General features: G+C 36.1%; 1 protein-coding gene across 1 annotated transcript in view; it reads right to left on the bottom strand.

Moving 5' to 3' along the window:
* Positions 1–14,651, bottom strand: part of LOC136970395 (RRP12-like protein) — a 53,400-nt gene that overhangs the window by 6,423 nt on the left and 32,326 nt on the right. The window contains exons 17-27 of the mRNA XM_067264835.1: positions 4,397–4,447; positions 4,206–4,317; positions 3,639–3,793; positions 3,409–3,570; positions 3,147–3,305; positions 2,996–3,076; positions 2,629–2,737; positions 2,455–2,562; positions 2,204–2,361; positions 1,940–2,034; positions 1,168–1,287 (exon numbers count right to left, since the gene is read on the bottom strand). Coding sequence (XP_067120936.1) covers positions 1,168–1,287; positions 1,940–2,034; positions 2,204–2,361; positions 2,455–2,562; positions 2,629–2,737; positions 2,996–3,076; positions 3,147–3,305; positions 3,409–3,570; positions 3,639–3,793; positions 4,206–4,317; positions 4,397–4,447 — 1,310 coding nt within the window. The remainder of the gene's footprint in view (positions 1–1,167; positions 1,288–1,939; positions 2,035–2,203; positions 2,362–2,454; positions 2,563–2,628; positions 2,738–2,995; positions 3,077–3,146; positions 3,306–3,408; positions 3,571–3,638; positions 3,794–4,205; positions 4,318–4,396; positions 4,448–14,651) is intronic.

Raw genomic sequence — 14,651 nt, 5'->3', positions numbered from 1 at the left:
TTACTGTTAGTATTTAATTCTTCAACACTAACTTATTCAGAAGTAGGGGAGCATCTGTACTTTTAGAACTATGTTAAATATTGTTACAGTGTAAATTAGAATAAATTACTTTCAAAGACTGTTTAAAAAATATATTTTATTTAAATTTGTTGAAATAAAGTTTTATTCAGTTCAATATGTATATGCCAAAAAATGGTTGATAATATCAAGTTAAAACATAAGATTTACAATTAAGAGTTTTATTCTAACATCAGTACAGTTTCTTTTCTTTATAGAAAAATTGTAGACATTTTTCATAATTTAGAATTTCAGCTCTTCAATCTTAAGTTACAAGTTAATATTTTCTGCTTAAATTATCTTAAAATAGCTTTTTTCTAAAATAATATTTGTTGTTTAGTTTTATACTTTCCTAATAGTGTGAGCCTGCAGGTTTTTGGAACGTAAATTCGAGAGTTGAACTTGCGAGTTACGAACCCCTTTAGATTGGAAATCGACCGATCCGATCAGAAAGAGAAAACAAAAATCCAAGTCAAAGCGAGTCGGCAAATTAGTCATCGAACGTTAAATGATCGTTGTTGGCACCGAGCCAGCTTATCGTTTAAAAACCCGATCGACTCTGGAAAGAGCGCGATCGTCCGGGAAGGTCTGAATCCAGTGTCTCCGGTCCCGGACATAAGACCGATTCCAGCTTCCATAGTCCAAGAGGTCGTCGCATACTGTCGTCGGACCACATATTAAGGTATATCGACATAACCTTTGTAAACTCTCTCCCCCTAGAAGTTAGGCACGTGACCATTTTATTGGTTAGATCGCGGTTAGCGATGGGGATATTTTATCCGCATTTGAGCAGAAGTTATCTTTATATCTTTACTGTATGTGTATCTTTATTGAATGTTCGCTTTTGTTATTTAATAAACCTGTCTCCCGTCAAAGTAAGGACGCCTGTCGACTTACCGACGCACCTCCCCACTCACTTTTTGCCCTCCTAGCCATCCGACGACAACGAGGTCGAGTTTTACTAACCCGTGCAGCGCAAGTGGTCGGCGAGGTTTTCCCCCGACCCTCTGCTTATCTCACAATAGCAGAGCAACAAGGACTAAAGAATTATCAAAACAATTATAAATATTAAATTAACAAATAATTTTATAAAACTTATTTCATACTTACTTGTTCTTCTTTGATTCTTTATTCTCAAGTTTATTTTTACGTTTATACACTTCAACTTTATATATATTGTTAATGTACTTTTTATGGCTCTCTGGTACGTATTTTGAGATCATATCAAACCTTTCAGAAAAAAAATTTATCAAAATTATATGTTTAATTTCCCAATTATATTAATACACACACAAATATATGGTTACAGGAAAAGATTGACAATATCTTTAAAGCAGTTAGCTAATAAAAAATTTCTTCAAAAAGTTTTGTTTATCTTAAAAATTATTACGATGATCTGATTAAAATTAATAATAAAATACAGTAGAGCATCGATTATCCGACTTAATTGGGGACTGGGGTTGGTCGGATAACCGAACAGTATGAAAAAATACATTATTAGTATAGTGTATTAGGCCTGGTTTAAATAGTAGCCTCCCTTTCATGGTCGAGCCAGTGCTGCCAGCTAAAACATGCAAAAATTTAACAAAAATAATATTAAAGTAGCCAAGACATAACCAAATATTGTAGCGCCACATCACTAGCGGACATTTGAATTTACCGACTAGAACGCAGTCGGTTAATCGGGGGTCGGATAATCGATGCTCTACTGTAATAATAATACTTTGATAATAAAAAAATTTAAAGTTATTATCTATAAGATTTTCATTTTACAGAATTAAAAAGGAGATTTATTAAGTTTATTAATTATTTACTTCACTTCTGTGCATATTCTGTTTCTAACAAACTTAGATAAATGAAATTTACTTATAACTATTATTACCCAAACTTTCGAATAAATCTTGTTAGTATTTCTCTTGCTTTAAACCTTAACTGTCTCTGTCCATCTTTAGATATAGCTTTAATTATATTTTTTACCTATAAATACAAACAATAAAAAGAAAAAAAGAAAACAGTAAGGAGGACTGCAAATTAATTTATCTTTCTTTTAATTATTAACTAAATCTTCAACAATATATAAAATTCTATAAAATTAATTCATAATAAATCTAAATAATGTATTTTTTTAGAATCAGTCTTATCTTACAAAAGTTTCAACATGTTGAGCCAAATCAGTCACTTCTAATGCCCCAAATAAACTTTTAATAAATGATAGCGCAGACTGGACAATCTCTCTATTAGAGGAAGTAAGCAATACTTCTGCATTCTCGATAATAAGATGGATTAAATCTGATGGAATCTTGTCTAGAAAGTAAAAAATAGAAAGAAAGCAATTTTTTCTGTAAAATTAATGAATTAACACATTAGCATAAGCAATTTTTTCAAATAAAATGTTACCTTTAAATTCAAAGATAACTCTACCCAAACACAGTACAGTAACACCAACAAAGTGAGGATTACCAGCTAGTCCAGCTAGCAATACTTCAATATATATTTTTATTCCTTCTGAAATTTAAAAATAATCTTTGTAACGTTAAATTTCTTGAATTTTATTAAACGCGGAAAACTCACCGGAAGGATTTTCCGAATGCCGTCGTAAAAAATAATTTCCGATTTCGACTATTAAATTATATGCCGCTTCTCGAACCTTTTCCGAATTTTCTTTTATACAAAACACTGCCTAAAAATATTCGTTAACATAATGAGTGATGAAGAATAAAAAAATCATTAATTGTAACAATGTATGAATAACTGGATATTTTATTTAACAAGTAACAAAAACAAAACCTTAACAATCTTTAATGACAATAATATTTTCAGTCTTTAGAATCTATGATATCATTTTCTATGTAATATATTTATTTATTCAAGCAAAACTTATTAAATATTGCACTTGTATCTTGTAAATTAAAAAGGAAGAAAAATTTTCTTAACTTACCTCAGGAATAATAATTTTCACAAATTCAACGTTATCTTTATCTAGCTGACATACTATATTTCTTAAGCATCGCAAACGAGGCTGTTACAATGATTCAAGTTTGAATCCAGTAATGCAATAATCAAGATCTTATGTAATTTAAATAACTTACAGCTTTTGACGAAGGAGACGACGAAGAAAGCGAAGAAATCAACAATTCCTTCAATTCACAAATATGATTTTTTATGAAAAACTGGCATCCTTCGGTATTGTTCTTACAGATTTCTTCCAAAACCCTGTATGATTTCTTCTGGATTGTTCTGTCTAAATTCTTTGTGAAAATGGAATATAAAAAACATAGATAAATGATTTAATTAATTATATTAAGCTACAATTAATTAAATTTTGTACAGATTAAATTAACAATTACAAACCTGAAGTAAAGGCACGCAATAACTGAAGAGAAATTGAAGATGGTTTTCGTTTATAAATGGTATAAGTGCTCGGCAGATATCTAAAAGTGCGCGTCTGTTAAAGGACGTAATATTCGAATCTTTTAACTTTTCTTCTGCTTTTTGAAACAATGTCTCGCAAAGCTGAAAGTAAAATTAATTTATATTATATATGTATAAAAAAAGCACACTTTTAAAACAAACTAACATACTTCTTTTTCTGAAACTCGCAAATATATTTTGATTGTATCAAAAACTGCTAATCTTGTAGATTCTTCTTTATCATCTTTTGATTCAGTGGTATAAAGATTGAACAGAATGGGCAAGAAATTTTTTGCATATCTTGTCATTTCTTTTCTATTTACATCTATAAATAAAAAACAATTATTTAAATAATTATTACAGTGATTTTATGTAGATAACTCATGACAAATTTAATAAATTTAATGGATTAAAAAATATTAATGAGAGTTTCCATTCACATTTTATACATACTTTTCCTTCATTAATATTTGTTTAAATGTTTACTATAAAGGTGGATCAATAAATAACCAACCAAAAGCAACAGCATGGTTGGGTGACCTGGATGGTTATTTATTGATCCATCCTTATAATTTATAACGTACTTCTTTTTTTAATGTATTTTGAAACGTTTATTTGTAATCTATTTGTTTCTTAATTACAGAACACTTTCTATTGCTATGTGTTTGACAATTATTTTATCTCTGCAAAAGATTTTAAAGTGTCTCTAAAAAAATATGCAAAAGAGAAATAGTTACCATTATTGAGATTCTTTTTAATTAAATTACGTAAAGCTGCCATAACATCTAATCGTAAATCTTGTCTCGTATTTAAAGCCGTTCCGAGAATTTTGGCAATTCCTTTGAAAGACTAAATTTTTTAAAATTATAATTAAATGTATATTTTTTTTTAACTGGACTATTTTTCATATTATAAAGTAAATTCAAACCTGAGGAAAATCAACTGGATTTATGCAAAAACCAGGCAGCATTGACCAAATCTGTAAATAATTCATTTAAATTATTATATACATCAATAAGAAATCATATATTTATTTTTATAAAATACTTTTACATGTTTTGACTTATTATTGATAATAGCTTAAATCTTAAATCAAAGTTTTCAAAATTAAAAAAAAAAAAATAATAATATCTATCTAATATTTCAACAACAACATTAGCCATATAGCATTTGCATTTGGCTTCATCTGTTGTTTCATCAATATAGTAGATATCCAAACAGATTTATTTTCCAACAACTCCCAAATGTTGAATCGTCTTCTTGTGTAGTTGTGATCTGGATTCGTGTGGCATTTTTCTAGGAATTTATTGAACTTTTTGTAATTTGACTTATCAAATGATATATCTGCAGATAATGGGTTTTGAAAATTAAAACTGTATTTATAACCCTTCTTCATAGATGTGCACAATAAACTTTCCTCAAACAAGTTCCCATAAAATAATGGAAACCTCCTATATTATATCCACTTACTAGTTAGGACCAAGTGCAGATTTCCAGGTTTAGTGGTTTTCTGTCCAAATGGAGTATTTTTCATTTAAATTTGTGCAAAATTTTTAACATTGGCTGCATGTTAACTACTAACATTTTGGATTTTTTTTTCAAATTCTCAATGACAAAAATGATGACACAAGGTCTCAACTGGCGAGTGGATATAACATAGGAAGCTTCCACTCTTTTATGGAAACTTGAGAGGGAAGTTCATAAGTTTTAATTTTCAAATGTACTTTTCCCATTGTAAATGTACTATTATTGTTTGAAGTAATGCATTTTTTAAAATTTGACAAAAAATAGTAAATTAGTTACAAGTTTATTACAAAAAACAAAAATAGACTTTAATCAAGCAAAATTTTAAAATATGCTATTTTATTATTATTATTTTTAAATGAATCTTCAGGAGGCAGAGATAAAAATCTCAGTAGTTTTGAACTCATTACAAGATTCAGAACTTGAGAGAAAAATATGTTTTTGCATAACATTCCAGGCCTTATTTTTAGGAGTCTATCTTTAATCTTACAATACCTTATTCGGGGAACACGACAGACCTGTATGGCAGCGATGCCCAAACTGGTCCATAAACATATTTGACATATCACTTAAAAATAATAGAAACAGGCCTACTTTGGTATATTTAGAATATATAAAATATTTATGGCCTGCTTAACAAAGATTTAAGCCAATTTTTTCCACTGCTGCACTATAGTATTAAGATTTGGTGATCAGTTTTCTAATAAAGGGACAGTCAAAAGGTTTCTTACAGAAACATAATAAGCAGATTTAGACATACATATAAGAAGCAATTACATATTAAAAAAGTATCATAAAATATATTTGAAGAAACAACACAGATAAACATTCCCTCAAGGGGAAGAAGCAAGAAGTGATTAGCAACATGATTTCAGAGTCACAAGCTACTTATTTATTTTTATGCTGTACATCCCATTAAAGAGCATTCAGAAATTTTCGGGCAAAGATGGTCATATCTCTACTGCTAAGCTTCCTACTGTATTTCTAGGAAGTGAGAGAAATGTGGCTAGTAACTACATTATATTTAATGATTATTTGATAAAATAATAAAATTGATGATATAAGAATGTAAACCAATATGTAAGTACAGTAAAATTATGTGATAATAAATTTTAATGTTTTCGAGTGTGTTATAATTTACGCAGAATTCCGAAGGCGTGAAAAAGTGAAGAGAATCAAATACCATTAACAACTCCTTGGGTAATCTTGTTACTTCTGATTACAGAGAATGAACAGCAAACTAAGGGTGCACTCAAGCAGACTTGACTGTATTGTTTAGTTTTATGTAGCCAAAGAACTAACTTATATATACAGAATAAAAAAATAAAGCAAAGTTTTTAGTACAAGTTTGATTATGTAACACAATTCTTACATCACACTATCCTGATAATAAGCTCCTTCCGCATTGCCACACTTCTGCCTGCATCTGTACCACTTGTCAAACAGTCCTGGAAGTCATTTTTTATAATGTCTTTAATAGCTTTTGTCACTGTGACATCTACTCTGCATCCCTTTAACAGCTATTTTTTTCATTTTAGGAAACAAATAAAATTTTGCAAAGGATAAAATCAAGAAAATAAGATCAGGGAAAGCATTGTTGCATCATTTTTTATCAGATATTCACTGACTGGAAACAATCAATCTCTTAAAGAAATCATGAAAAATGGTCTCCATGCATTTTTCCAAAACATCATGGCAAAAAGTTGGAGTGTGTGGTTTATTCAAAGTAAACTTGATGACCCAACTTGCAATGTCAGAGTGCATCCAGTTACTAAGCATTTTGCTTACTTTGTTAGTGATACAATCAATATTATCAAAATTTTTGTTAAAATGAGATTAAATAAATCAAGTTTAATAAACAATTGAAACTGACATCTTTATACCTATGTCTTAGTTTAAGATACTGGTCTAAGTGTATGTATTCTAAAAATCTGCACAAATTTCAAAGTTGTTTAAAATTCATTATTTATTTTAAAACAAGGTTTTCAGATACAGATAAGCTGATCAGGCTGCAATCAGCTTCAATATGAACTTTAGTCTTAATCCATTCCATTAATCTCTGGAAGAGGTTCAGATCTAAAGTGGCAAAGTTTGGCCCTGATCATGTCCTCAAACTCCATGGAGTCAGCTTTCCAACCATTTTTATAAACTTTTTGCTTTAGATGGTACCAAAATTTCTCAATTAGTCTCAGTTGCAGAACATTTAGAATGTTGGCTTCATGGAAGATGTATCAAATTCCATAACGGTCCAACTTGGCAACCGTGTCTAGGGTACTAGCCTCTTCTGAATGCATGAGCATAATGAGTGGTGGCCACATCTGGCCAGAAAACATAACATTAGTCTGGATAGTATTTCTTAAAAAGAGTACTAGCCTCTTCTGAATGCATACATTTCCATACACTTCTCTGGTGGCAGAGATATAAAGAAGCAATGAAAGCCTGTGAATGTCCTTTGGTACTGATTGCCAATCAAACCAGAAGTGTTAGTGAAAACTTGGGAGTGTCATGAATTTAAACATCTGTTTATTTAATTATTATTAGATTAGTATTTCGGTCAAAATTACATCACGAATTTAAACTTTCGTTATTTGATTATTATTAGAATAGTATTTTGGTCAAAATTACATCACGAATTTAAACTTTCGTTATTTAATTATTATTGGAATAGTATTTTGGAGGATAAAGGGTATTTCTTATTACCTATTCCTGTTATTTTGGCAACCAACCAACTTTGCTTTCCCCTCTGTCTTGGCTGGATTACTCCATCTCGGACAGAGTCTTTTGGCCACCAGGCATCTTTTCTCACACAATACGCTGTACACTACCCTCTCATGGTTGGTTGATTACACTTTCCACATATTCTGTTATCTCTTTTGTTCTCCATGGAGAACAAGGCTCTATCTGAATTTTTGGAAAAGGCATATCGCATCGCCAATGAAGTTAAGGGCTTTTGCGCTGAGAAGAAGGGGAAAAGATCGTGCTCCACTCAGAATAAAAACTTTATAAATGATCAGATCCAGAAGTTAATAGACCTCGCAGCCGGCACCATAGGGGATTGCTGTAAACCCAATGCAAACCCTGTTTGCTCTGGGAAAAACCAACAGCTTGTTCTGTCTGGGACCCCTGACCCCTCATTGGGGAGAGGGACACCAGTCAAGAAAAACAATAAAATTCTGAATGCTGAAGCCACTACTCCGATGCCCATCTTGCACCCTCCCACCACTTGTTTCATAACTAGAACAGAGATTGAGGGTTTTACCGGCAAACTTAATAAACTTCTCTACGAAGACCTCCCTGCTATCATGGGAAAAGTGAAGGACAGTGCTTCTAGCCATAGCCCATGGTCTTCTACCACCAATGACGACAAACAGCAAAGTGCCAGCGACGTCAAACATCTAAACATCCAACTCAACGAAATCAACAATAAATTGGACAGGATCACAGTGACCAATAAAAAAATAGGTGACAACATAGACTATCTTGTTGATAGAATGGATCTTGAGGCACCATTATCTCAGATGGAGGGCCTCTCCGGTAAATTGGGGAAGCTCCTGGAAGAAGGCCCCATTCAAGAAATACTGGAAAATCAACTTAGCACGAAGGCTAAAATTGAAGAGATCTGCACACAAGGCCCCTGTGTGAACAGCGTCGACAGATCCTACAGCACAGCGCTTAAATCAGGAAAAATAGTTGAATCCTCTGGTAACACTAAAAGACCAAAAACCGATACGGAGGTCCTTCTTCTGTACAACAAAGGAGAGGAAGCGAGCTGTAATAAGCTCAGGAGACTCCTTTTTGAGAAGATCAAACCATCTAGGCTCTGGATTGGAGTTGACAGAGTCCGCAACATCGGAGGTGGGGGAATTGCAATCGAGATAAGAAACACTAGCGATGCCGACCGACTTGTGAAACATATCTCCAAGGAAATTCCACAAATAACTATTAAAAGGCCAAAGAAGCGTTTGCCTTACGTGGCTTTTTATTCAGTTCCTGTTCAAGTGACCCGGGAGGAGCTACCTTTACTTGTCTATCGGCAGAACGAGTTCCTGAGCGAAACATATTCTGAAGACGAGTTCAACGAGGCCTTCAGAGTCAAATTTACTATGGGCAAGAAGGGGAAAGACTTTACCAACTGGGCTGTGCAGGTCTCGCCCAACCTGCGGAAAAGGCTTCTGATTCTGGGGAAGATCTCTGTGGAATGGTCCAAATGCAGGGTCTCGGACTTCTGTCCGGTCCTGCAGAGCTACAGGTGCTGTAGATTTGGCCATTCGACTAAGTCCTGTAGCCAGACAGTGCCAACATGTAGTCACTGCTCTGGCAAACACTCCTACAAAGACTGCAAACATAAGGACAAGCCAGCTAAATGCTGTAATTGCACCCATGAGAAAGCAGCTAACTCTGAACACAACGCACGTGACAGCACATGTCAGGTTTATACTCGTATCAAAAACAACGTAATTAATAGTACTGAATATGGACCAATGCAGTAATAAAAGTATTCGTCTTCTGCAATACAACACCGGAAGAAGTATTGCTGCCACCTCAATCTTAAGCTCCAAGATCAATGACTGCGACTTCATCTTCTGCCAGGAGCCCTACTGTGTGCGTAACCGCCCGGCTTGTCTTCCAACCACTTGCACCATCCTTAGTGGTACCTCAGAGTATCCCTGGGCGGCCTCTATCGCCCCCAATGACAACTTGTCCCTTCTGCACCACAGCAACATTAGCTCTCAGTGCATCTGCTGCTCTGAGATCATTGTCAACGACAACAGGCTCATCCTAATCAACTTTTACTGTCCGATGAATAATGACATCGACAATTATCTGTCTTCACTACAAAACTGCATGGACACCTTCAACAATGCCTTCTACATTCTTGCAGGAGACACTAACGCTCACTCCCCCACCTGGGGAGGCGACAACCTAGACCATCGTGGCCGAAGATGGGAAGACTTCTTTGCCCGCAATGGGCTTCTTGTTGTTAACAATCCAAACTCCCCTCCCACCTTCGTCTCCAGCCAGGGACATAGCTGGATAGATGTTACGGCATGTTCCCTGGGCTGTTATTCCACTATTTCTGACTGGAAGGTTCTCAACGACTCCATAGATGATCATGCTGTTATTACCTTCAATATTAACACCACCACCAATGACAACATAAGGCACCCACGCCTTAAATACAATCTTAGGCATGCGGATTGGGACAATCTCAGGACCTACCTCCATAATAACTTGATTGACTGTGTCCATCCTGACCCTCAGATTACTCGTGAGCGCATAGAGGGTAATATTAATACTATTGAGAAGGCCTGCAGCATCTTTATTCCGAAATACATGAACACTCATAAGCCCGTGCCTTGGTGGACGGAAAACCTGACAATCCTTCACCTAAAGAACATCAGGCTGCGGAAGAAATACCAGACGAGTCACACTGAGCCTGATCGGACCAACCACAAATTGCACTACCTTCAGCATCTTCGGAATTATAAAACCGAGATTAAAAAGGCCAAGCAAACTTCTTGGACTCATTTCTGCCAATCGGCGGCTAAAAACCCCTGGGGTTTTATCACTCGCTATGCCACCAATAAGTTCAAAAGCAGGTCCGTCTTACATTCCTTCACTCCTGGCGAGGACTTTTTCCAGGCAGCCAACCGGAGGATGGATCAATTCTGCCTGGAGGATAACTTAGATCAGGAGACTGAATATCATCATAGGATTCGAACTCTGGTATCTAATGCAATTAGTACCCTCGATACTCCAAGCTTCCAGCCGCACGAGATCAAGTACGCCTTCGCCAATCTTAATAGCAGGAAGGCTCCTGGCTGTGACGACATCACGCCTGAGTTGGCAAAGAAGCTTTGGAATATAATCCCCGAGCACCTGATGCATATTTATAACACCAGCCTCTCTCATGGAATCTTTCCCAGTAACTGGAAATGTGCCAGAATTGTTCCGATTCCTAAACCTGGAAACCCTGAGGAGAGCCGTCCCATCTCCCTCCTGCCAGTTCTTGGCAAGGTGCTGGAGAGGTTGATCACTAATAGACTCCAATGGCACCTGGAGAAGAACAACTTTCTGCACAGTAACCAGTTTGGTTTTAGGCCACAGCGCTCGACCGCAGATGCTATTGAAGGCGTCATCAGCAGCATTAACAACCTCCTAAGTAGCTACAAGTATGTGATGGCCATCAGCCTGGACATTGCAAAGGCTTTCGACAGTGCCTGGTGGCCCTCTATTCTTTACCACCTTAGAGCCAAGGATTGCCCTGCTAATCTTTACCGAATTATTACTGACTACCTCACTAACCGCTCCGCCATTCTTAACTATGGAGGACATAACGTATGCCGGAGCGTGGTCCGTGGCTGCCCGCAGGGCTCTGTGTGTGGCCCTTTGCTATGGAACGTTGTATTTGATGATTTCCTCAACCAAAATTTTGGGCAACATGACATGGTGGCCTACGCGGATGATGTCCTGGTGCTGCTGGGTGGACGTTCTCGGGCAGAACTAGAGCGCAATGGAAACCACATATTGGAACAAGTCCTCGATTGGGGAACTAAGAATAAACTAACATTTAATGCTGCCAAGACCTGTGGCATCGTATTTAATAAACCAAGGCAGCCCAATCTGTACCGAAGAGTGCCAACTGTCAAGATGGGCGATCATTCTGTTCGCATAAAGAAAACTATTAAGTACTTGGGAGTTGTCTTGGACTTTCGCTTATTATGGAATACCCATACCCAGTATATTACAGATCGCACCGGAAAGATCTTCAATGCTCTGGCAGGCATGGCAAGGAAGCGTTGGGGCCTGGCAGCCGAAGCCCTTGACGCAATATATAATCAGATTTTCCTGCCGATCACTACATATGCATGTGGAAGCTGGGGGCATGACATCACCAAATCCCATATAAAAAGGAAATTTATCACTGCCCAACGTAGAGCTCTTCTTCAAATTACCAAGGCGTATTGCACCATCCCCAGCGCTTCTTTACAAGTTTTGGCAAAAAAGGCACCCATCAATAAAGTGATAGCACTCAACTCTAAACTGTGGCACATAAAATGGGGTCGAGATATCTATACTGATAATCACTGTATTAAACATGAAGACTTGGAGACCAATGTGAGCTTTGCCAATTCGAGGCACCCAGCCACTCCTTGCAATATCCGTTTCGACACCTCTGACCAGACTGACCTCCATATTTTCACCGACGGATCTAAAACCGGCTCGAACGTGGGCTGTGGCTTTGCTGTTTTCAATAATGATGAAGAAATTGCTACGGGCCATTTCAAGCTTGGGGAGCACTGTTCCGTCTTCCAGGCAGAGCTTCTTGCCATTAGAAAAGCCATCGACTGGTCAAATGATAACTACACTACTAAGGAAATCACTATTATTACAGACAGCGCTTCTGCAGTGGCACTCCTTCAGGCCAAGACTTATCATCCCATTGCCACTGGCATTCACGAAACTGTTATCCACTCTCCCAACCATTTTCACATCAGCTGGACCAGAGCTCACCAGGGCACCCACAGTAATGAGAGGGCAGATGCCATTGCTAAACAAGCTTCCACTGACCACTCCCTGCCCTTCTCTTACAATAAAATTAACATCAGGGCCATCAAGGGCATCCTTTGGCAGGATCTCCTTGCCTCCTGGCAGGACGAATGGAATCATAACGACTCCATCACCTTTAACTTTATTCCAAATACTAGCTGACCCGGCCACGCGTTGTTGTGGCTCAAAATGTATCTATTATAAATGTATAACACTTCCCCCGTGGGGGAATTTCAAAAAATCCCTTCTTAGTGTACATTCTCTTGACGTACCCTATTAAAACGCAATCAAAAACGCATCTAAAATAGTATAATAAAAGTCGAGTTCTTCACAGTAAGCCTTAATCCCGTCACTTTTCCCGCTGGGGAATATCGAAAAATCCCTTTTTAGTGTATATTCTGTTGACGTAACCTATTAAAACGCAATTAAAAACGCAAAAAAACCGCATGTAAAATAGTATAATAGAAGCCGAGTTCTTCACGGTAAGCCTTAATCCCGTCCATCTCCCCCAGTGGGGGGAATTTCGACATGTATATTATATAAAAACACGTGCGTATTCGAATGCAACGTTGTGTCAAAATTTCAAAGGAATCGGTAGGAACAAACGAACGTTATATTTTATTTATATAGATAGATAGAAAATGATCTGCTTCAGTCCATTCTCACAGAAAAGCAAACTTAGGTCGTCGGAAGTTAGCGCCATCTGTTGGACATAAAAGCCTTAATCCATATATAAATATATTTTTGAAAGGGGGGAAATGGTGTAGGGGTATGAAAAATAGATAGTAGCCGATTCTCAGACCTACTGAATATGCATATAAAATTTGGTAAAAATCCTTTGGCAGGAGCTCCTTGCCTCCTGGCAGGACGAATGGAATCATAACGACTCCATCACCTTTAACTTTATTCCAAATATAAAGGAATTCCTGACTCTTAAGTGGTACACTCCCAACCACTATCTTTCTCAGTTTCTGACCAACCATGGTAGGTTCTTTACCTACCTGGCTAGGTTTAAAGGAACAACTAACCCTTCTTGCACCATCTGTGGAACCTCTGATGGCAGCACCCACTACACCCTGCAGTGCCCGCTTCTGGAGTTGGAACGACTCCACCTCAAGACGACCATCGAGACCCACAACGACAACTGGCCCCCTCAACATCTGGACAGTCTTCTTAAATATAAAGACACCTACAGTGCCTTTTTCCACCTTATTTCTGTGTATTTTAAAATAACATTGGTACCTGCCTACTGAATTCTTGGCAACGGTTAGCGGCGACTCTCATTCTACTCCTCAGCATGTTCTTCTGGCCTCTGCTTGTGTATTGCACAATTCATTGTAGATTTTGTAAATATTTGTAAATATTGCAGTTTATTTCTCTTTATTTTTTTTTCATATGTATCTGTATTGTTTTTTTTAATTGTATTTTATTCCATTTTTTTATTATTATTATTGTTATTATTATTTCCATTATTATTGTTTTTTTTTGTTTTTATTTACACTGTATACGGTATTTTAATTTGCCGTATCTACGTTCCTATGTATTGTAATCTACACTCTCATTTTATGTACTTATTATTTGTCGCGCTTGCACCCGGTTATGTTATACTACGGTATCGGGAATGTACCTTTTTGGTATCTTAATCAATAAATAACTAACTAACTAACTAGTGTCATTTGAATTTGACTTCAGCCCATCTTTCATGAAATAATGATTGTTACCAGCACATTCATTTCAGTCAAAAGTGAAACAGGACTCATCATCCATAACCATATCAAGATTTTTTGAGCCTTCGAAACTCCTTGAAATGATGCTATATACTGTATGCCATGGACTCCTATTGAAGAGAAATGTTTAACTGTACAAGATTTCCAATTTTCATCAATTTTGGTATAAAATTAAATTTATTAACCAATTATATTTCTTTGTTCAATTTATTTAATACTTCCAATTTTAAAGTGTACTGTTATTTACATAAACTTTTTCCATCAACAAAATTCTACAAAGAATATATGCTGTCTCATGCACAGGTCCAATTATTTAAAATTAATGAAAAACACTATTGAAATTTGTGCAAATTTTCAGGATACATGCAGACATTTCAGCTT

Source organism: Centruroides vittatus, unplaced genomic scaffold (assembly GCF_030686945.1).
Source record: "Centruroides vittatus isolate TY-2023 unplaced genomic scaffold, ASM3068694v2 contig_193, whole genome shotgun sequence".
Taxonomy (NCBI): Eukaryota; Metazoa; Arthropoda; class Arachnida; order Scorpiones; family Buthidae; genus Centruroides; species Centruroides vittatus.
This window is presented reverse-complemented; position numbering and strand designations above follow the sequence as displayed.